The 25293-nt window shown below is 32.7% G+C and overlaps 1 protein-coding gene across 2 annotated transcripts in view; it reads right to left on the reverse strand.

The window, feature by feature from the left end:
* Positions 1–25293, reverse strand: part of ASCC3 (activating signal cointegrator 1 complex subunit 3) — a 390213-nt gene that overhangs the window by 250160 nt on the left and 114760 nt on the right. For both annotated transcript variants that reach the window (XM_032155721.2, XM_032155702.2), the window contains exons 9-10: positions 14287–14487; positions 13707–13847 (exon numbers count right to left, since the gene is read on the reverse strand). In XM_032155721.2, the coding sequence (XP_032011612.1) occupies positions 13707–13847; positions 14287–14487 (342 nt within the window). The remainder of the gene's footprint in view (positions 1–13706; positions 13848–14286; positions 14488–25293) is intronic.

The following is a 25293-nucleotide window of genomic DNA, read 5'->3' on the forward strand; positions in this document are numbered from 1 at the left end:
TCCAACTTTTAACAGAACAATTTTTAAAATAAAGAAACTAAAACACACAGAATTTGAGTAACCTGACCAAAGACCTAAGTGACTGAGGTAGGGTTTCAATCCCGGTGATCTACTCCATAGACTATTTTGCTTATGCCATACTGTCTCTAATTAAATATATTAATCTAATCTATCTTAGAACCAGTTAAATAGTATATGTACTTGTAATAACTTGTGACTAGATATGTTAGTTTTGTTTCTTAATTTTTCTGTTAAAAAGAATATGCATTGAAATGAGATGGAAAACAAATTGAAAAGTGTTTAAAAAATTAAATATTTTAGAAGGATCACTATCCTAAGGGTTGTGGGTAATTTTTTCCTACTTTCTAAAACTTCGGATTCCTTTCACTCACTTAAGGTTGTGCTACCATTAATGCAATGTTTTCTGGGAGTTCAAGTTTTGCAAATGAATTAACAGCTAGAAGCCTCACTATTTGCACTTTTATAACATTCTTTGCTGTATCGTTACAAGTTAAATTATATAGTAATAGGTGGAAAAAGTTATCAAAAATCAGTGAAAACCATAAAGAATTCATATGGAAATGAGAAGACCTGAAATATTCAAAATAACTTTGAAAAAGAACAAGTTGGAAGACTTAACCTGATTTCAAAACTTAACATATAGTTATAACAATCATGAGTATGGTATTAGCATAAAGATAAATATATAAATTGATGCAAAGAAATAGAATCCAGAAATAAACCCACACATATACAGTCAACTTGTTTTCAATAGAGGTGCCAAGGCAATTTGATGCTGGAAGTTCAAAAGACACTGTTACAAACATCAAAAGGTAAACCTACTAGTTGGAAGGAAATACTTGCAAAACACGTATCCAACAAAGAGCTTGTATTCAGTCATACAACATCTTACAGCTCAATTGCAAGACGAACTACCCAGTTGAAATATTTTAGACAGGGCAAAAGGCTTGAATACACTCATCACCAAAGAAAACATATAGTTGCAAAAAGAAAAAAAGATAAAAAGATGCTCAACATCATTAGTCGTTGGGGAAATACAAATGAAAATAACAAGATGATACTATACACCCACTAGAATAACTAAAATTACAAAGAGTACTCATCCAAGTTTTGAAGAAGATATGGAGAAACTGGAACTTTCAATACTCGGCTGGTGGAGGGTATTGCTGCTTTGGAATACAGTTCGGTAGTTTCTCAAAAAAAATCTACTGTATGTCAGGCAATTCTACTCCTAGGTATTTATCCCAAAATGAATGCATACGTCCATACAAATACTTGTACATGAATGTTCATAGCAGCTTTATTTGTAACAGTCAAAAACCGGAAGCAAGCCATATGTCTGTAAAAATTAAAGGGATAAACAATCCATGGTACAACCAAGCAATTTGATATACTTAGCAGTACCAAAAAAATGAACTATTAATACATGCAACAACATGAATATCAACATAATAATGTGAGTGAAAGAAGCCAGATAAAAATGTATATACTGTGTGACTCCACATATATAAAATTTTAAAAATGTAAACAAATCTACAGTCACATTAAGCATTTCAATGGTTGTTTGAGGACAGCAGGAGGAAGAGAGAGGGATGAATTATTTTGATTGTGATGATGGTTCCACAGGTATACATACGTCAAAACTCATCAAATGGTATTTTTAAAATGTATATTTTGTGCACATTAGTTATACCTCAATAAAGCTGATATAAAATGTTTAAAGATCAACCAGTATACATGCATTAAATATATCATGTAGTATCTAGTGCTTTCCTTAGAATATAATTGATTACTATGTTCTTTTCTAATAAGAAAAGTCTGAAATTTAGGAATGAATAAATAGCTTTTATCCTCTTATTTAGAAAAAGGATAAAATTTAAAATAAGAGCCTTCTTTTAAATCAATTCTTCAAAAGGTTTTCTCCTAGGATCAATTCTATAGATTACTGTTCTGCCAAATGGGTAAGTCAAAGAGAAGTCTACTTACTTCCAAATAAGTACCACTCACATTTACTGTATTGCCATTTCTAAACAGGGAAGAAAATAATCTACTTTTTCTTTTCTCTATGGATTGTAAGAGCCAGGCCTAGTTTGGACAGTCAATGTAGCACAATCATCAAGTCAATACTTTGGGGCTATTTTTCATGAAGTATAGTAAGTTAGGGGGAGAAATTAAAAAAAAAATGAGGAAGCAGAAAGAAACTAATATTTGTTGAAAGCGAATTATGTACCAACCGTTATCCTCAAATTGTTTTTTATATATTGTATTAATAACAGTAAAACAAGATACTGTTTTTGAATATTTTAGTCTTCTATAACTTCAAGAAACAAGGCACTATCCATTGAAAATGTTTTTAAGGTAAATCGGAAAGACTAGAGAGCACAGATATTATTCTTTCAGACCATTAGTTTTGGAGTTGGAGTTCTGGGCCTGCCTCAGACACAGTTGAATCCCCAAAAAAAGCACCACATCTTTCACACAATGTATTCATTTGCTCAATATTTCTTTAAAATATATGAAATACTTTACAATATATAAATTAAATAATAATGAGAACTGAAGTATTATATTTGAAACTAATCTTAATCTTATTTTTTAGACATAGCAGATCTAAGATTAGTTTTCATTCAGTTGTGCTTTCATGACTGGAGAAAAAGAAGAGTTCTACCTGGAACACCAAGAAGTGGATAACCCATAGACCATTCAATGAGTAAGTCTAGAGGAGTGCATTGTATACATGTCTATCATCCACCAGCAGAAAAGACAAAGAACACTTTAAGGGGACCAGACTCAATGAATCTTTGGGCTTAAAGAAATTTAAGCCTATGCTGATGGCTAAAACAGACATCTGTGGTAATGTGACTGATAAATATGAATGTGAGGAAATTTCCTTTTCCTGAAGTCCATGAAGAATCAACTTTAATACTAAAAGGGAACTATTTGTTCTCCTCCATATCAACTTAGTTTTTGAGATACTCTTTTTGTCTCTTCCCCGTCAAACAGTGTTCAATTTGCTGTAGGTGACTAAGCGAAAAACGTTATTCTTAATAAGTAAGTCATCAGAAGTACACAGTTAACTTGGTATATCTAAGATAGGAATACTCTGCAGCTATCAAATGTCACATAATATGAACTAGTATCTAATAATATGCAAAAATATTCCCTGGAAAAAGAATTTAACAAAACAATATACAATCAACTTTCGTTTTTAAATATTTTACTAGAAAAATGATTAAAAGAGTATATACTAAACATCTCTGTAATCTGCCTTTTTAAACTTTTCTACAATGAGAATATTATCCTTTTAGAATAAAAAAATTGTGGGGTATGGAAATACTAAAAATAAAAGTAACTTTTAATTTGAATTGATTTTTAAAAGTGCTACAAAGCCACAGTTAGAAATGTAAAACTATGCAACAACGTACCTTGAAAATGACCTTTAGGATTCAAAATGGTTTAAAATATATGATCTAAAATAATATTTATCATAAAGAGGAATGCCCTCTAATGTTCCGGTGACTTCAATTACCTAAGAACAATAGGTAGTAAATATGTCTATGTAATATATTCAACCAAGGTTAAAATCAATGACGAATCCAAGCACAATTAATTTCCTTTAGAAAACTATTTATGAGTATAATGGCACAAAGCTCTGAAAAATAAGATTACATATATTTCTAGTACTGATATATAGAAATAAATTTTATATAAAATCATGTCAATTTTACATATAAAATTAATATTTAATGTGTAAAATAAAAATTCAAAATATAAATTCAAGAGAAACTAGGAAGTTACAGAAAATACAGCTCTCTACAATTCCTTTAATTAACCAGCTCAAAACTTGTATTTTAGGTTTACAGCAAATTTGCGGTTCTATTGCAGTGTTTGTGAGATAAGAGCCTTTTTGACAAAAACTGCCTGGAAAATTGACCAAAATAACTGCCCCCAAACAATAGAAAACTTGCTTCAGATCAAGAACTACTTGAAACTAAAAAAAATTGCCCCAAACTATCAAGCTTTCAGGATTCCAGGATCTCTGTACTTGCTTATTCATGTGACATCACAAGTGAAACTTAAACTTTTAGGCATTTAATAAAATAACCTTAAAAATTTCAAAGGTATATGATGAGGACAAATAGACAACATCAGAAAATATCACAGATACTAATGGGTATGGAGAATGCCCTTATATTTTGTGGATGCCTTAGGAGAAGAAATCTGATGTGTCTGAATTACGAAGTTCCTGCTCTATCAGTAAAGTTTAATTTTTAGAGGAACTGATTGTTTAAAGAGTGAATTATGTCTGCCAAGACAATATAGTTTTCCTGGAACTGTCATGGAATTTCTAGCTACATACCAACATTTGTGAAAAATACAAGCTGTATTATAAGACTCATGAAATGCATTTACCCCAGCAACCTTAAAAACCATTCCTGTATAAGATTCTCACTAACCAGATCTACATCTCCTTGTAATTGCATAGTTTTTAAAGAATATAGTTTATGAAACCTTTTCATCTGCATCTGTGGCACTGAATACCTAGCAATATATACTTCACCATTCTTTTATAAAACATTAGATGCTTAACAAACAAAAGCAAACAAAGTGCCAGCATGTCACAGGTAAAATCTGTAGGGTCCTACTAATACTGTTGACCACTCAAGTGTGTAGAAATGTCAGTGGTTATCAAAGTCACTCCAGAATTGTAATTCCCAAATCAAATTACCCTTTCCTCTGATGGTCACCTTGGGGCAGGGTTTCTTCACCTTACAGGAATGAACCACTACAACAGACTGTGAGGAATTTTACATATTTGTGCTTATTTGCTCCCCTAATTCAAACTCTAGTGTGAGGGAAGTACCACTACTTACCAGATTTTCACTGGCTTATAATCCAGATAAATTGAATAGCCCTTAGACTATTCCCTCATGCTTGCATAAATCTAGATTTACTATATCAAAATCTTCCTCAAGGTAGTTAGACTCAATCACTCAATTCATATGGCTGAGAAATATTTCTGACCCCAGTTTCTTATACAAACTACATAAAATAAAAAGGGTTTTCAAAAATTATAATAAAATGAAATGTTTTTAAAAACGCAAATCCATTTTAACGATAAAATGTAAGTATTTTACAATGTAAATATTACATATATAACCTATGTAAATGTTACATTACACTATCATATCTTTAGCATTAATGCTAGTTATAGAAAATGAAATTAAATGTCTATCATAAATGTATTTTAAGTCTTTGGAAAAAACACAGTTATACTACCTCCTACCTCACACCTAAACCTTATTCTATAGGAGTTCCTTCCCCAGGGTCCTTGAATTTCTGACAAATAGGGTCATAAATAAGGAAAGAGACCCCAGACCCCTACTACAGCTTACAAAAGTAACCAGAGGCAGTGCTATGTTTCTGGCTTCCCAGTGTGTGAATATAAATCCATTTTCCCATAGACATGTTATCATGCAGGTCCATAATTGTACATCCAATAAAAAAAAAAAAACACTCTAAAAGACAAATTATTTTTTATGCTTGATATAAACACCAAAAAGTTTCACTGTAAAAACATTAATGTGTTTGATTATAGGGAGCTGCCCAAGACCCCATTGTAAACATTTTTCCATTTACTGCTAACATCAAGTTGCAGGGTTTCAGCTTACCTGTTCATTTATATGGTCACACACTACCACGGAAAGCAAGGGCTGCCTATAATTTAACAGTAAGAACCTTAGCAAGTGTGCTAAAGTCCTCAATACTAAACATTTGACCATGAGGAAATATGCCATATTACTAACTCACTAAAAGAGAAGGAAACACAGACTACCCTTGTACTTTATACAGGTCTATAGATTCCTAAACATCAGATCCATGTTTTTAAAAAAGGTCTATAAAATTTACCATAGCATCTATTGGAGAGATGTTTTTGAGAATTTCTTTCATTATATTACTGATTGTTCTTTTTACAGGAGTTCTTGGGAAATGTTTCTGCCTCTTACCCTTAAGAACAGCTGTGCTTTTCTAGATCAAATGGTCACTGTGATTTATAAACCTGTTTAGTTTTCCTGGACTTTATTACCTGCATTATTGCATCAGTATTGTTCTCAGTTTCTCGTTTTAATCCAACTCATATTTCCCTTCTCCTTTCTTACCAATCTAAAGTTTACATTATCTTGCTGGTTTGTGTTTTTTTTTTTAAACATCTCCATGTAAAAGAGATTAAATCATTTATGAAACAGGACGGCAAAGCTAATGAGATTCAGGAAATACTAATCTCTAAGTACAGCACATTTAAAGCACATTTAAACAGATAGACTAGAAATTATATATGGAAACCCAAATAAAGTAGCATTACATTTCCAACTTACTCTAAAAATGTTTCCAGAATCCTTTTGAAGTAGTTTGCCCATCTAATTCAGTTTGTTAATACCTTCAGCCATCTTTTCCTACTCAACATGTTTAAAACCAAACTCACTATTTAACAAGTTACTTTGTCATCCTATGTGCTCAGATTCAAAACTGCCTGCTAGGAAAGTTATCTTGGTATATGACATCTGTTTATCCTCCAACCTTTTAGAATGATGTCCAGAACATTAAATGGGCTAAATTCTATTTTCATGAGCCAATCAAAATTTATGCCCCCAAAAACCACTGTATATATTTTGATCAAATTATAAGAACAATGCAACAGAGAGTTCAATACTGTACATAAGAAGTCTTTAATAAAAAAGTTGTTTCATTCATAATCCAGATCTCTGGTTTAAAATTAAATGGAATAGTCTCAAATGTAGAAAAATATGAGAGTAAGTATGAAAAAAGGAAAGTAAATGATTCAATAAACCCAACATAAGAAATATAATTATTAAACGATTTATCTGCTTATTTTCCTTCTGTATAGTACAATTCTGTCCAGAGATAATTCTGAAGTGAATAGGCACCTTTCAGCGCACAGACATGAAGGGATTTCTAAAGCCAGGAGCTGGGCCAAATTATATGGCTCTAACCTGATTCTTATAAGCACCACACTCTTACCAATCAAAAACTTTGAAGATCATAGCTTATTCAAATTTCGCATTAATATACATCAAAACCCTAAGTAACGTGAACAAAATAAAGTTAACGATGTTTATATTTCATGTAAATTGAAATTAGAGAAAGAAGAGGTAAAAATTCTAATTAATATTTTAAATTTGACCAAGATCACTGGCAAGTAGTTTTTTGCTAAAATATTCAATAGCAAAAAAAAAAAAACCACTTATTTTTGACAATAGAATGGCTATCAGCTATCCTAAAATATCACCATTAAAATTAAAGTGATATTTATACTTTAGCATCCAATGAAAAAAACTAAAGTGACATGATAAGGAGGAAGGTTGTATTAATGTCATCAGTAAAGGGCATGAAACAATGGACAAATCAAATAGGTGCCCTTTTTTTGTTTTAAACAGTCTTGCTATTAATATGTTGCCTAAGCTGGAGTGCAGTGGCTAATCACAGATACAATTATGGTGCACTATAGCCTGAAATTCCCAGGCTTAAGTGATCCTCCTGCCTTAGCCACTCCAGTAGTTGGCATTACAGGCTCTTGCCACTGCGTCCTGCAAAATGTCTTCTATCTAGAGGAGAAAATTAGAGTAGTGGCAGTGATCAAAGAATGTGCTGACATTTTGAAACAAGCAATCTTATCTGCAATATGGAGGACAGTATATGCTAAGAGACAACTGTTTTTGTTATATTATTTGGGCAAAAAGAAACACTGCATAAAGACCCATAATCATTAGGCCTAAGGTAACAGGCTGAACATAAAATCAACTTGCTTTACCAATTTCAAAATATTTGATATTAATTACTAATATGGTCACTATATGACACTGCAATTTCTTAGTGTTTTAGAGAAGACCTAAAGAGTTCATCATCAATTTTAAACCATGACTAAATTCAAATTCCTACTATTTAACTATTCAATAATTGTGCTGAAAATGCACAGCCTTTTTATATGTAATGTATTTTAGCAATTTGTTTTAAGAAAACATATTTTGCAGGCTACTACTAACAATGGATATAATTTTATTAAACATCAATTGCGACATTATAAAGCAAAAAAAGTATAATTAGTCATAAAATATTCCAAGAAATTATAAGTGCTGACAAAAAAGTTTGGTTTAAAACAAATGTACTTTTACATAATCTGGTTTGGTCAAGACCAAATGCTTTAAAGGAAACTCCAATGCAACATAGAACATTGACCTGTGTTGATTTCTTTTAATTTTTAATTTTGGTGGGTACACAGTAGGTATTTATGAGGTACATGAGATGTTTTGATACAGGCAAGCAATGAATAATAATCTTATCAAGAAGAATGGGTTATTCATCCCCTCAACTGTTTGTGTTACAAACAATCCAATTATACTTTCACTTATTTTAAAATGTACAATTAAATTATTATTGACTAAAGTCAACCTGTCGTACTATCAAATAGTAGGTCTTATTCATTGTACCCTTTAACATCGCCACCTCCCCATACCCACCCTACTACCCTTACCATACTCTAGTAACTATTGTACTACTCTTCTATTTCAATGCTTTTCAATTCAATTGTTTTGAGTTTTAGATCAGTTGTTTTGATTTTTAGATCGGATATGGTTTGGCTGTGTCACCACCCAAATCTTATCTTGAATTGTAGCTCTCATAATCCCCATGTATTGTGTGAGGGACCCAGTGGGAGGTAACTGAATCATGGAAGTGGATTTTTCCCATGCTGTTCTCATAATAGTGAATAAGTCTCATGAGATTTGATGGTTTTATAAAGGGCAGTTCCTCTACATGCACTCTCTTGCCTGCTGCCATGTAAGACGTGTCTTTGCTCCTCCTTCACCTTCCACTGTGACTGTGAGGCCTCCACAGCCATGTGAAACTGTCAGTCCCTTAAACCTCTTTTTCTTTATAAATTACCCAGTCTCAGGTATTTCCTCATAGCAGTATGAAAATAGACTAATACGAGATCCAGCAAATAAGCGAGAACATGTGATGTCTGTCTTTCTGTACCTGGGTTTCTTAAAACTCTCAAAGGTAGAATTAACTCTTTCTCACTGGAACACTCTTTTGCTAACTCAGTAAAAATGTTCTGGAACAGCACTTCTCAAAGCGAGTTCTATTAATAATTGTTCTATGAAAGAATGGATCTGTGTTCAAGTAAGTTTGGAAAATGCTAAGTTTATAATGTTAAATAAATTAACCTTCCTGCAAAGCATTGTAATCTCTATTATATATATTTTTCCCCCAATGTGCTTCCTCTTTTTTTTTTTTCTTTTTTTGAGATGAGGTATTGCTCTATAAACCCAGGCTGTAGTGCTGTGGCACCATCACGCTCACTATAACCCCAGCCTCTAGGGCTCAAGTGATCCTCCCACCTCAGCCTGTTGAGCAGCTGCACCCTCAGCTAATTTTGTTGTCCTTATTATATTAACATGAATTATGAATAACTCTTAGAGATCAGATTACATGACCATCTGAGTATAGAATTCTGTCATTCATTTAGCAGCTCCCCAAAATATTGTTCTGCTACACACACACACACACACACTGGGCCAACCTGTTATAGAGTATAATAAAAGTTTAAATTTCAAATATTTCTATTATTTTCATTTTCACTCACAAAGTAAGAATACAGACAAAACAAAGACCTCCCAGAATCATAAAATTAAATAAGCTTTTGGTTTTACCAAAAAGCTAACTACCGGACAAACTACATGTATCAAGATACTTTATATGGTACATTTCACAATATTAAAATTCAAATTTACTTAGAAAAGAACTTCCAAACTCTATAGAAGTAACAAATCTTTTTTGTAAAAAAATAGTAAACTTTTTTTAGTTATGCATCTACCTGGAAAAATATCAAAAAATATATATTTATGTTAACAGATATCATTAGGAGATTTTTAAGATTCATATATGTAAAAATCTTGTTGGAATACAATACAAAAGTAATTTATCAAGAATTTTTCTATTAGGTCTGGAACTGCTATTAAACAAAAAACCACTAGTGATTTAAAAATTGGTTTGACTGAATGTTTATTTTCACTTGGCCAAAATTTTGTTATGACAAATGGTATTTCCAAATAATTTAAAAAAACTTCTTTGTACGACAAGTTAAAAATACAGGTAGAATACTTCTGTGGTTCTGAACTTTCTAGTACTTTTACATTTCTGTTTATCAATTTTCTTCCTTAGAGGTAATGTATGTTTCTCTATTTTCAACTTTTAATTTAATTTAATTTAATTCAGTAAAAGCTTGGAAGTTCGAGACTTATGAGAAAAAATAAACTTTCTTAATGATCTTTGAGATACAGCTTAATCACTATTCTGTGATTATTCTGTCTGTTGTTCATTAGCATTAGAATAATAAAATTGTAACCTTCACTCAATAAAGTCAACTGGGCTTATGTAAACTCCCTTCTCTCAGTTCAAAAGTATAAAAAGACAAGAGAAAATATTTAAAATAGTAACGTTATACATGTATATACACTAAGGGAATCGAATGATGAAAACATCTGATTCTAAGGCTGGGCTTCTCTCAAAGTTTTGGGGTCAAACTGCTTTAACTTGCAGATTATGTCATTGCTTACATAGAAAGTCAAAGAGAATTTACAGATAATCTATAACTATTAGTAAGAATACTTAGCAGGGTCGTGGGATATAATATGAATAAAACCAAGTGTTCTTATACCCCAACAACAGCCATTACAAAATATACAATTTTTTTAAAAATAGTGACAAATAATACAAGATATCTGGAAATTAATCTTTTAAAATGTACAAGACCTATGAGGAAATACATTTTTGAAGAGCTTTAAAAAAGACTTAAAGAGTGGAAAATATGCAATGCTCATAGATGGAGAGACATAATAAAGGTGTCAACTTTGTTTAAAGTATTGCAGAAACATAATTCTAATAAAAACCCAAACAGATCTTTTGATGTAATGAAACAGTCCAATTTCAAAATTAAAATGTTCAGTAAGTAGCTATGGCTATTCTAATATATGAGAATAAAATAATGAGGCTGAATGTGCTTTATAATCAAGACTTATTCTAAAATGATAGTAATTCAAACAGTGTAGTCCTCAAGGAGGGCCAGATACAGATACACACACACAAACACACACATACACACCACCACCACCACCAACAACAACAAACACAGCTCAGTAATAGCCACAAGACAACACTAGAATTGAGAATATGGCAAAGATAATATTATAATTCACTAGAAAAGAAAATATTATAATTCACAAAGATAATATTATAATTCACTAGAAAAAATATTATAATTCACTAGAAAAAAGATAATATTATAATTCACTAGAAAAATATTATAATTCACTAGAAAAGGCTAGAGAGGTGATGACAAAATGGCTTTCTTTAGGTAAAGAAATAAAATAATAACCCTGCTCCTACCAAAATAACAATAAAAATCCAGAGAGACTTAAGACTTACATCTAAAAAATAAAACTTTAAATCATTCAAAAGAAAAATGTGGAAGAACTTCATACACTTGGGATAAACTAGGATTTTCAAAAAAACACAATGAACAAAAAAGGCACAAACCACAAAAGAAGTTATAAATTTGACTATGTTATAATTTTAAGTCTATATGGCTGAACAAGATAGTGTAGAAATCTTTCATCTTATTCTTGCTTATTACACCTAATAACCCTAGACAAAATGCATGACACAGACATCAGAAGATTCTGAAAAGTGAAAAAAGACGTAGGAATGGATAGGGACGTCAGGACTCAAAGAAAGAGCTGGCAGGGAGTTCCTGGAGTTTCTTTCTGTGTATTCCAGACTGGTGAAGAATCCCACAACTCAGAAAGTCAATGGGTGCAGAACTAACTCCCCAAACAAACAAAATAAGACTTCTCTTTCTATACAAAGGACTGAGGGGGACACCAAAGAGAAACAGAATCTTTTTGACAACACCAGCCAAACACCACAGAGAATGAAAGTGCTCCTCTCCCAACTCACTGTGTGTGAAGACTGGCACTGATGGGTGGGAACATGTGTAAACAGAGTATCAGCTACCAACCCACCCAGGAGATTTAAATAGGGAGCACTCTGATATCATAATACTCAAAAAGTCCAGGATGCAACTGAAAATAACATGCCTACCAAGAGCCAGGAAAATATCAACTCAAATGAGAAGATACATATAGCAGATGCTAACTCTGAGATGACAAAGATGTTGGAATTATCTGACAAGATTGTTATTTTCATTTTATTTTTATTTTACTTTAAGTTCAGGGATACATGTACAGAATGTGCAGGTTTGTTACACAGGTATACGTGTGCCATGGTGGTTTCCTGCACCTATTGACCCATCCTCTAAGTTCCCTCCCCTCACCCCCCAAACCCCAACAGGTCCTGGTGTGTGTTGTTCCCCTCCCTGTGTCCATGTGTTCTCCCTGTGTCCATGTGTTCTCATTGTTCAATTCCCACTTCTGAGTGACAACATGCAGTGTTTGGTTTTTTGTTCCTGTGTTAGTCTGCTGAGGATGATGATTTCCAGCTTCACCCATGTCCCTGCAAAGGACATAATCTCATTCCTTTTTATGGCTGCATAGTATTCCATGGTGTCTATATACCACATTTTCTTTATCCAGTCTACCATTGCTGGCATTTGGGTTGGTTTCCTATCTTTGCTATTGTAAATACTGCTGCAATAAAGATGCGTGTGTATGTGTCTTTATAGTAGAATGATTTCTGTTCTTTTGAGTATATACCCAGTATTGAGATTGCTGAGTCAAATGATATTTCTGGTTTTAGATCCTTCAGGAGTCATCACACTGTCTTCCACAATGGCTGAACTAATTTACATTCCCACCAACAGTGTAAAAGCATTCCTATTTCTCCACAGCCTTGCTAGCATCTATTGTTTCTTGGTTTTTTAATAATTGTCATTCTGACTGATGGGAGATGGTATCTCACGGTGGTTTTGATTTGCATTTCTCTAACAATCAGTGATTTTGAGCTGTTTTTCATATGTTTGTTGTCCACATAAATGTCTTCTTTTGAGAAGTGTCTGTTCATATTCTTTGCCCACTTTTTGATGGGGTTGTTTTTATATTGTAAATGTTTAAGTTCCTTGTAGATTCTGGATATTAGACCTTTGTGAGATGGGTAGATTACAAAAATTTTCTCCCATTCTATAGGTTGCCTGTTTACTCTGATGACAGTTTCTTCTGCTGTGCATTTGATGAAATAACGAATGACCAAAAAGCTTTATTATATGCTAAGCCATTCTTATGGAATAGTTTGGAATACTAGTGCACTCATTTTAAGACCTATATATGTCCCCCCTCTTAAAATTAAACTCTGGTGTTATTTATATCCTCATCCCCTACTGTTTTAAAAGAATAGCCTTACTGCCAATTGACTTGGAACCTAACAATATTTAAGATGCAATAAGAATTACAGGAGTTAGAAGGGATACCAGAAAACAAAGTACCAGCAAAAACTCTTTGTAGTACAGAGATAAGATGTGGTTACAAATAAAAGTTCATTATATTACGTTTGTATTATGTATTCTAGTTATTTAAGATATAGTCGTTTAATAATTTTCACAACTACCTAAAAAAAGAACGGTATTAAGCAAAAAATCTAGGTAAACAACATACCTGAGTTCGTAAAATTTCACTTTTCGACAACTGCATGTCACCAGTCAATTCTTTCACAACGATGCCTAGTGGCTCTAGACGTCTGCTGAAGTAATTTGTCATTTCAGCTGCCAAGGCTTTCATTGGAGCAACATATACAATCTATACCAAAGGAACATTAGCTTGATTAATGAGCAAAAACTACCATGTCATTTGTCTTACAGTAGGCAATACAAGTCACAATTTATTGTGAAATATGTTTCTAACTACTTCCAGTGAAAAATCTTAATAGTGATATTTTAAAAGTCTTATCTTTGTGAGATACGTGTGTAGCTGTTTAAAGGACAATAGAATTTGTTTACACAGCTGCATCACTTTGAAAATTGTATAAATGTATTTTCATAGCTTCTTACACGGTAATATAATTTTCATAACACAAATAAGAACTGCCTTAATAGTAATGAAGTAAATCAAGCAGTATTACTCATCCGACTTCAAGTACAATATCTTTAAGAACTTTCAAATTTCATGCAATATTAAAACTGCAAATTTATTGTATTTCTTACCATTTAAAAAGCTGTTGTCTGATTTATTTACTTACCTTAAATTCATTCTTTTTGATAACACCTTGTTGAAAATGTTGGCGAATTTCATGCAAGACTGTAAGCATTGCAATGTTGGTTTTTCCAGCTCCTGTAGGGGCGCAAATCAGCATATTCTCATTGGTGTTGTAGGCAGTCTCAAACACTATTGACTGGATTCTATTGAGTCTCTTCATTCCTTTAAAAGCCAGCTGTCCGATCTAAAAAAAAAAAGGCATCACCCATTATAAATAGTAACAATGTGAAGGACCCATACAAATCATTATGTGTAAACATTTATTTCCTTTGTTTTTTAAAAAAAGACAATTTGTAGTTTCACAATGTGTCTTTTATTTAAACGGAGGTATATGCAGTTGAGAATAACTGAAAAATATTGTACAATTCGAATATACTTGAAATGGCAACTCGATAAATTTGAAAAATACGATGACACTATACCTAAATTTTAGAACACAATTCTTTTTTTCTTTTTCCTTTTTTGAGATGGAGTCTCACTCTGTCGCCCTGGCTGGAGTGCACTGGCGTGATCTCGGCTCACTGCAAGCTCCGCCTCCCCAGTTCATGCCATTCTCCTGCCTCAGCCTCCCCAGTAGCTGAGACTACAGGCTCCCATCACCATGCCCGGATATATTTTTTTTTTTTTTGCATATTTAGTAGAGACGGGGTTTCACCATGTTAGCCAGGATGGTCTTGATCTCCTGACCTCGTGATCCACCCACCTCGGCCTCCCAAAGTGCTGAGATTACAGGCGTGAGCCACCGTGCCCAGCCAGAATACAATTCTTAAGTAAAATAGATGGTAAATTAGTAATGTAAGAAAACAAAATTAAATACAGGTATTTTTTGAGTTCATATTCATTTACAAATATCATGATGATGTTCTAATTTATCTAGTCTAGATTAAAGATGACTAATGAAACAGCAAACAAGATACTTCTTGAAGATATAAATCAATAGCAAATTCTATTTCATGTGTTTATAAAAAAACCTTTTTTAAAAATGCAGCAGTAATAGTAGGAACAAAAGCCATAGACTACACTTACACAGAGTTTGCACTGCAACATGTGCAGGTGTAGAGTCTATGATATTATTTTGTTTAATCCTCAAAAGAATTCTATGGTGTAGGTACTCTTATTACGTCCCTTTAATCAAAAAGAAACTAAGACACAGAGCAGTTAAATAATTTTTTCCTAAAATTTTCCTATATAACAGTCTTAGATGAAAAGTAAAAGGTCTGACAGTAAACAAAACACTGGTTGGGATTACTGGCAGAAACTTGGAATGGCTATATTAATGTCAGAAAAAATAAATTTTGAAGCCAAGAATATTACCAGCAAAACAGAAAGCCATTTCATAATGACAAAGAGGTAAATTAATCAACACGATATAATAGTCCTAAACATTTGTATACCTAATAACAGATCTTCAAAATATATGAAGTAAAAACTGAAGACATGAAAAGGGAAATAGGCAAATCCACCATTATAGTCAAAGATTTCAATACTACTCTTCAAAATCTGTAGAACAAGGAGGCAAGAAAATCAGCAAGGCTACCACAGACTTGAACGGCACTTTAAACCAACTTGACTTGACTGACACTTATTCATCTAACAATAGTAGAACACACGTTCTCTTCCACTGCTCTTGAAACATTTAAGTTATACTATATTCTTGGTCAAAAAACAAGTCTTAATAAATTAAAAAGGAAGACAGTCATACAAAGCATATTCTCTGACTGCAATGGAATTAAATCAGGTACGCTTATTAGAAAGATACTTGGAAAATATCTAAATATTTGAAACAAAATAGCACACCTCCTTAAATAGCACACTTTCTACCACTGATGAAAGAAGAAATCAAAACAGAAAGTAGTAAGTATTCTTAACTGAAGGGAAATAAAAATTTATTATGTCAAAATTTGCAGAGGCTGCTAAACCAATACTTAGGGGAAATTTTGTAGCACTAACTACTATATTAAAAAAGAAGATACCACATGACCTCACTCATATGTGGAATCTGAAAATGTTCATCTCATCGAAGTAGAGAGTATAGTAGTGGTTACCAGAAGCTACAGAGGACAGGGGGAAGAAAAGCATGGGGAAAGGTTGGTCAATGAGTTCAAAGTTATAGTTAGACAGGAAGATTAAGTTCTGGCATCTTATTACACAGAAGACTATAACAAATAATAATGTATATTTCAAGATAGCTAGAAGAAAAGATTTTGAATGTTATTATCACAAAGAAATAATAAATATTTAAAGTGACAGATATGCTAATTACCCTGATTTTTTTTTTTTTTTATTATACTTTAGGGTTTTAGGGTACATGTGCACAATGTGCAGGTTTGTTACATATGTATCCATGTGCCATGTTGATTTCCTGCACCCATTAACTCGTCATTTAGCATTAGGTGTATCTCCTAATGCTGTCCCCCCCCCCCCCCCCCCCCACCCCACAACAGTCCCCGGAGTGTGATGTTCCCCTTCCTGTGTCCATGAGTTCTCATTGTTCAATTCCCACCTATGAGTGAGAACATGCGGTGTTTGGTTTTTTGTCCTTGCGATAGTTTACTGAGAATGATGTTTTCCAGTTTCATTGTGCACTATATACATGCATTAACATATCACATCCTATCTTTATTATTTGTCAATTACAAATAAAACTTTTTAAAATAATCAATTAAAAAAGAAAAAAAGGTTTCAAAAGAAAAACTTTATCCTCCAAAATGAAAAATTAGAAAAAGAAAATAAAAACCAAAGCAGAATAAAGGAAATAATTATAAAGATCAATGAAACAAAAAAACAGAAAAGGATGATTCTTTGAAATTAATAAAATTGAGTAACCTCTGGGCAGACTGATCAGGAAAAATAAGAGAAGACACCAATTATCAATATCAAGAGTGAGAAAAGTGGCATCACTAGAGATAATATAGATATTAAAAGAATAGTAAGAAAATATAATGAACAACTATATGCCCGTAAATCTGACAATTCAGATGAAATGGACAACTTTATTAAAAAACACAAATTGCCAAAGCTCACTCAAAAACAAATACACAACTTAACCCAATATCTAGTAAAGAAATTAAGAATGAGGTTAAAATTATTTCCACAAAAAAACCTCCAGGGTCAGAAAGATTCTCCAATGAATTCCACCTAAAATTTAAGATGGAAATAATATCAATTTTACATGGAGTTTTAAACTATTTCAAAAAAAAATGTAAAAAAAGGAATACTCCCCAAATCATTCTATGAAGCTAGCACTGCCCCAATATAAAAGCCAAACAAAATAAAATCACAGACTAATACTCCTCAAAGAATAAATTTAAAAATTAGAAACAACATAATATATCATAGAAAAACTACATGTTCATCTTAATAAATGCAGAAAAAGCATTTGACAAAATCGAACATCCATTTATTATTATTATTTTTTTGTCTTAATCTTAGCAAACCAGAAGTAGAGGAGTATCCCTCAACCTGATAGAGGGCATCTACAAAAACGTCATAGCTGTTCCCATCATATTAACAGGGTAAGACTGAATGCTTTCCTCTAAAACCAGGAATAGGAAGGGTGTTACACTCACTCACCAATTAACATTGTATTGGAGGTTCTATCCACTTAACATTGTACTGGAGTGCAATCGGAAAAGGGGAAAAAGAAAAAAAAAGAAATAGTCATTAATATAAAAAAGGAAGAAAAAAATACCTGTATTTAGAGATGACCTGATTATCTATGTAAAAAATCAGATGGAATCTACAAAAGAGCTCCTAAAGCTAATGTGTGAATTCAGGAAGGCTGGAGGATGCAAGATCAATAACTAAAAAATTACATTTCTATATATCGGCAATGAAATATCTGAAAGCAATTTTTTTAATCAGCAAAAATACACTCTGTTATGAATTTCTTAAGGATAAATACGAAAAGAGATGGGAAAGACCTGTATACTGAAAACTATTCTATTTTGCTAAATGAAAGATAAAATTCTTAAGATTTTTTTTTTTTCCCCAAACTCATCTACAGATTCAATGCAATTCCAATCAAAATCCCACCAGGGTTTCCTATAGAAATTGACAAGCTGACTTTAAAATTCATATGGAAACACACAGGACCTAGAAGGAACAAAACAACTTTGAAAAAGAATAACAAAGAGAGCTAAAACTACCCGATGTCAAAAATTATTAAAACACTAAAGAAAACAGCAAGGTATTTACATAAATACAAACAAATCAAGGAACTGAACAGAAAATCCAGAAATAAATCCACACATATTTGGACAACTGATTTTTGACAAGGGCTGAAAGGCAATGTAGATGACAAAGGTCAGCATTTTCAGTAAATGATGCTAGAACAAATGGATATACACATGTTAAAAAAATGACCTGAATCCATACCTTGTGTCACATACAAAAATTAACTCAAAATGAATCACTGACTCAATGTAAAGCCTGACAGTATAAAACATGTAGAAGAAAACATGGAAGAAATTCTTTGTGGATGTGAGTTATGTCAAGATTTCTTAAATAAAATAAGATCTATGAACAAATCAGTAAATTTGACTTAAGCAAAATGGAAAGCCTATTATCTTTAAGATACTGTTAAGAAAATAAAAAGATAAGCCATAGAATGGGAGAAAAATCTTTGCAATACATATATCAGATAAAGTACTTACATGTAGAATATATAAAAAAAACTCAACACAACAATGAAAACAAGCAATTTAATTTTAAGAGTACGTAGAGATTTGAAGAATCATTTCACCAAAGAAAATACACAGATGTCAAATAAGCACACATAAAAATGCTCAACATCATTAGTCATTAGGGAAATAAAAATTAAAATCACAATTATGAAACTTTTAAAATGGCTAACATTTAAAAAATTGGCAAAATGTTTAATAATTTAAATTTTAATTGCAAGTATTGTTGAGGATGTAGGGAAAAAAGAATTCACACATACTGATAGCAGATAAACTACATATACAATCACTTTAATAAAACAATCTAGCAAGTTGTTTTTTTTTTTTTGAGATGGAATCTCTCACTCTGTCCCCCAGGCTGAGTTGTAGAGGCACGATCTCGGCTCACTGCAAGCTCTGCCTCCCAGGTTCACGCCATTCTCCTGCCTCAGCCTCCCGAGTAGCTGGGACTACAGGTGCCAGCCACCAGGCACGGCTAATTTTTTTTGTATTTTTAGTAGAGATAGGGTTTCACCATGTTAGCCAGGATGGTCTAGATCTCCTGACCTCATGATCCACCCACCTCAGCCTCCCAAAGTGCTGGGATTACAGGCATGAGCCACCGCACCCAGCCCAATCTAGCAAGTTTTTAAAAGTTAAACAAACATACACCTAAACTAAATGTACAATCACTTTACTAAACAATCTAGCAAGTTTTTAAAAGTTAAACCAACATACACCTAACATACCCCTTTGAGGCTCTACCCAAGAGAAAAAGAAGTATATGTACATACAAAAACGTGTGTATGAATGTTCACAGCAGCTTTACCTGTAATAGTCTAAAACAGGAAAACCACTCAAATGTCCATCAACAGATGAATGGATAAACAAAATGTTATATATATTCATACAATGGAATACTACATAGCATTAAAAAAGAATTGATTATTGAGACATGTAACAACATAGATGAGTTAGACAACATAGACTTATCTATTATACATTCGCTTATGCTTTCATTTGGACAAACCATAGAAGAGATCACAGTGGTATCTCTTAGGCCTAGAAGCTCTTAGGCAGGCCAATTAAACATCTGAGAGTACCACTGATACTTTCTTCACCAATTTCTCCTGATCACTTAGCCTCGGAAGGACAGTACAGCACATTTTTCAGGATACTGGGCTTACAGTCAGAGACCCAAGTTAAAATACTGGCTTTGCCACCATTTGCAATATAACTTTTAAGAAACTTAAGATCTCTAAATTCTATTTTCTCATCTGCAAGGTAATACTGCAAGTATGACCTGCAGATAACTTAAGATCTCTAAATTCAATTTCCTCATCTGCAAGGTAATATTTCAAGTTAAAGGTGTTATCTTTATAACACAAGGAAGTTACAAAAATTAATTTTAAAATAGCTAACAATTATGGAGTGCTTACTATGGGCTAAGCACAGGCGTCCTTTACATAAAATATCCTAATTATTTCTATAGCCATACCAGAATATTTTATAGATGAGGAAACTGAAACTTGAGAAAGCTTGTTTAAGTTCACACAGCTATAAATGGTAGAGTTAGTATATGAAGTCATATAGTATAACTTCAAAACCAGTCTTTAATTAGATAATATTTATAAACCATATACTATAAACCATACACAGAGATGGTACTTGTTAAATATGTTGAAATAAATTAATGGTAGCTATTATTATTACTGTCATATTTCATTTTTATATGAGGTTTACTAAAATAGTGCTATGAACGAATGCAGCTATTTCCAGTTTTTATAGACTTATGACAAGAAACAGTATACTATTCCTAAACTACAAATCTGATCATCTCACATTCCAGCTTACAAAATGTTCCAAGACTTCTCATTGACTCTTCATTACCATTCAAGTTTAAGCTCAAAAGCAATTTCTGGTTCTCTCCAATTCCCTAAACAATTGTTATCTTTACTTCTTTGTGCTTCACCACATTTTAGAAGATTTAAGGAACTACCATAGCTTCTCTCAACAACTAGACACTCAGACAACTCTCTTTATATATTATTACTATGACCCTTAACCACAAATACTGAAATGAGTCCTTTATATGTATTTCTGACCCATTAGATTGAAACTAAGGATTCTGTATTTTATTATGCTTTGTATTACTCTAGTACCTAATCAATTGCCAGGAACAGAATAGGCTGCTAAATAAATTTTTACTGAATGATTTTATGCTGGCTACTTGCAAAAAGAACTATAATTAAATGAGGGGAAAAGTTTAAAGATATACACTGCATACATAATGTCCTCCAAAGAAATACTAAATTGAATCTAGCCAAAATATGTAGCATTTTAGCAAAAGCTCTATATTCAACTTTCAGTAAAAAATTTATTTCTTTGTTTTTGAAGGTTATAGTTCAAGAAATAAATAAAGTATCAGAAGAATATACTAACAAACAAAACCTATTACATATATAGAGGTTTATAACATTCTAATCAATTCAACAATCATTTACTGATTGTTATTATACTAAGGAGTTCTGTCAATACAAATATTTGTTTTCATAACAAAAGTTAGACAATGTTTAAAATGATCCTTAAAACTGACTAGTTTCTGGGTTTTGTTGTTGATTTCTGAGATAGCATCTTGCTCTGTTGCCCAGGCTGAAGTGCAGTGGAGCAATCACAGCTCGCTGCAACCTCAAACTTCTGGGGACAAGCAATCCTCCTGCCTCAACCTTCTGAGTACCTGGGACTACACGTGCATGTCACCACACCTAACTTTTTTTTTCTTTTCTTTTTTTTTTTTTTTGAGATAGAGTCTCGCTCTGTCCCCCAGTCTGGAGTGCAATGGCGCTATCTTGGCTCACGGCAACCTCTGCCTCCCAGGTTCAAGCAATTCTCCTGCCTCAGTCTCCTGAGTAGCAGAGACTACAGGTGCCCACCACCACGCCTGGCTAATTTTTTGTATTTTTAGTAGAGGCAGGGTTTCACTATGTTAGCCAGGATGGTCTCGATCTCCTGACTTCGTGATCCACCCAGCTCGGCCTCCCAAAGTGCTGGGATTACAGGCGTGAGCCACTGCGCCCGGCCCTAACTTTTTTATTTTTAGTACAGACAAGGTCTTGCTGGTCTTGCTCAGACTGGTCTTTGAACTACTGGGTTCAAGTTATCCTCCCACCTCAGCCTCCCAAAACACTGGGATAACAGTTGTGAGCTACCACACCTGGCCCTAGTTTCTCGTTTAAAGGAAGAAAAAGGCATGTTTAAAATTAGATTACATCATTTAGGTTTCTATAAGAATATGAACTATATGCTGAGGTATGCGAGGGAGAGATAGTCACTAAGCATGCCATATCAGGTACAAGAAACAGCGTATTAGAAAAACACTTAGGGCTAGTGAAAAGGAGTAGCAAAGATGATGAAGATGGAAAAGTAGGCCAAGAGCAGACTACAAAAAGCCACATATGCCACACTGAAGGAGCTGACCTTTTCTTCACTCATTTACCAAGTTACTAAATGAGCACCAAATTACTGAATGAAATAGCCAGGGACTTTTTCAGCCACTAGGGATGTAACTGTGAGCAAAAGCGACACAGTTACTATTTAAGGTCTCTTTTAAGCAAGGAAGAAGCATATTATAGTTCTATTTGGAATATAATAAAAAAAGTTTAAAGCCATAGAAATAATAAATTTATCTTCTGAGAATAAGAAGGCTTAGATTTTAAATTACGAAAGAAAAATTCAATATAAAGAAAAGAAATTATAAAGACTCCTCTGGAAACATCTCTAAAAGATTATTTTAGAGACTACATGAAGAAATTATCAGAGGGAACTGAGGCCTAGAGAGGTTAAATAATTTACCCAAGTCCACACTGCTAATAAATTGTGGCCAAGACGGGACCTAAACTCAGTTTGCCCTGGCTCAAATACAAATTACCACCAAATTTGCTGTTTAAAATATGATGATTTATCTTGTTCAGTAAGTATCCTCTGCATTTATTTCAAAATAAACATCTCAAAAAAATCCTTATAATATTATTGCTTATATATGCATCACTATCAACAGAACATGCTGAATAGAAACAGCAAGTTAAAAAAGAAAAACCCTCCAAAACTTCCGAACATATTTAAAACAGCCCATGTTTTATACCACTCCCTAAAAAGTTTCTTTTTATTTCTCATTTCAAATTAAAGAAAATGAACGAAATAATTTTCACCAATAAACTTGTTGGTAAAAATAAAAGGAATGTGCTCAGACAGCAACTGTGACAGCAGTTAAAAAAAAAATCACTAGAGGGCTCAGTGTACTTGATATTGCGAATTGTGTTTGTAAGCCATTGGAACATGAAATAATTAACATCCATTATGCATAGATTTCTTATATTTGAATAATATTCAAATTATATTAACAAATGCTTTAAGTTAAGAAAACAAATGATTAAAGAAGAAGAATAATGTGGATTATATCAAAACTCTATTTTACTCAACTTCAGAACTACATGCTAATAATATTTATTGTTTTATTTATATTTCCTGCACACACAATACCTAATTAAATGCAGCTAATAATCTTTGCTTCCAAATATTTGACATTCTTCTAACTTAAAACATTTCATATTGATTTTATACATTAATGAATACATAAAGTTAAACTGAAATTATTTCTTAGCAAACCAGCATTTGCTTTTAAACAGAAAACTGAGAGTCTCATGATCATTTATCTTAAGTGCTTTATGTTTATTCCAGATAGTCATTCTAAGTATATACCATTTTCCCTTTTAACTGGTTCTAACCACTAGCCATTTTCAAAACATATCATAATTAGCAGACCAGAAACATTTTAAGTGTTACAAGCTTCATCCTACATCCACTTGTCTATACATATTTGGGACTCACCAGACTACTGATCTTACATACATACACCAGACTACTGATCTTACATATACTTGTCTTACATATTTGGGACTCACTAGACTACTGAAATAAGATGACTCATTTATGAAATTCCATAGAAAGTGTATGTTTTGGATATCCATTTATCAAATACTGGTAATACAGGCTACTCGTGAGTGCACACTCTATTTTTAAAAGTAAACTGGATGATAGTATTTAGCTGGAAGAACAAAAATATACAGTAAACATACCTCATTGTTTATAATAGTCATACATATTTATTTTGTCAGTTAATTAGAAAGCATTAACTAAGTAGGATGAACCCAAGAACATGCTGTCCCTCCCAAACTAGTGTAAATATCATAAGCTTAAGTTTAAGATATTCACACAATAGACATTAAAATTTCAGCATATATTTATGATAAATCATATAGATACCAAGGACACACATTACATAATTTTCACAGTTTTTCTTCGGCTCCCTATAAGATGTGGCTTAAGCTCAAAATTTCAGAATTAGTGATGATAGCCACTCCACACAATCCGTCCAAGTTTTATATTCTGGAATCCCACCACTCTAATATTCCTCACAAACCTGGCTCCATGCTGTAATCTACGTAAAAGTCACGAGATTAAAAATCAAACAATTTACATGAATACCTTATTTAACATACTTGAGTATTCATTAGATCATCAGATGATTTTCTTTTAGATAACTGGATAAATTTTTTCATTTAAAGGTCTTCAAGTACTGACTACATGTGTGTGTATGTGTGAGTGTATAAAACTGTTTTCGATAATTACTCTAAAATAGATGACTTTGGGCTTTCCTAACAGGACACGTTTTAAAAAAACTCTGATCTTTCATTTATAGGTGGAATCATTCATTTATTTGGCAAATAGTTCTTGAATATCTCCTCTATGTGGCTTTAATTGTTCAAACACTCAATAAGGTAGACAAAGTCTCTGCTGTCATGTAGCTTACGTTCTAATTAGGGTGGAAGACAAAAAATCAACATGTTTACTAATTTAAAAATTGTTTCAAATACTCATATGAATACATTTTAATAGATGATGTAATGGGGAGTGAGACGTAACAGTTACCATAAATTAGGTTTCTAGGAAGGTGCCTCAAGAGAGGTGATCTGAGTTGAGAATAATGAAGATCTAGAAGCAGACCACTAAATCAGGACTAAGTTGAAATGTTTAAGGAACTGTACAGAGATTAGAGTGGCTAAGTAAGTGGTCACACATGAGATGGGAAAGAAAGACAGTAATTGTAGGTAGGTCATAGCAAAGACCTTGGATTTTTATTCTCAATACAATTAAAATCTCTGCAGGATTTTAAGTAGAAGAATAATATAATACGATTTGTAATTTTTAAAGCTGTCTCTGGCTACCATGTGGAAAAAAGACTGAGAAGTAGCATAAAACTATGGCAGTAA

Source organism: Hylobates moloch, unplaced genomic scaffold (genome assembly GCF_009828535.3).
Source record: "Hylobates moloch isolate HMO894 unplaced genomic scaffold, HMol_V3 SCAFFOLD_2, whole genome shotgun sequence".
In the NCBI taxonomy this organism is placed as follows: domain Eukaryota; kingdom Metazoa; phylum Chordata; class Mammalia; order Primates; family Hylobatidae; genus Hylobates; species Hylobates moloch.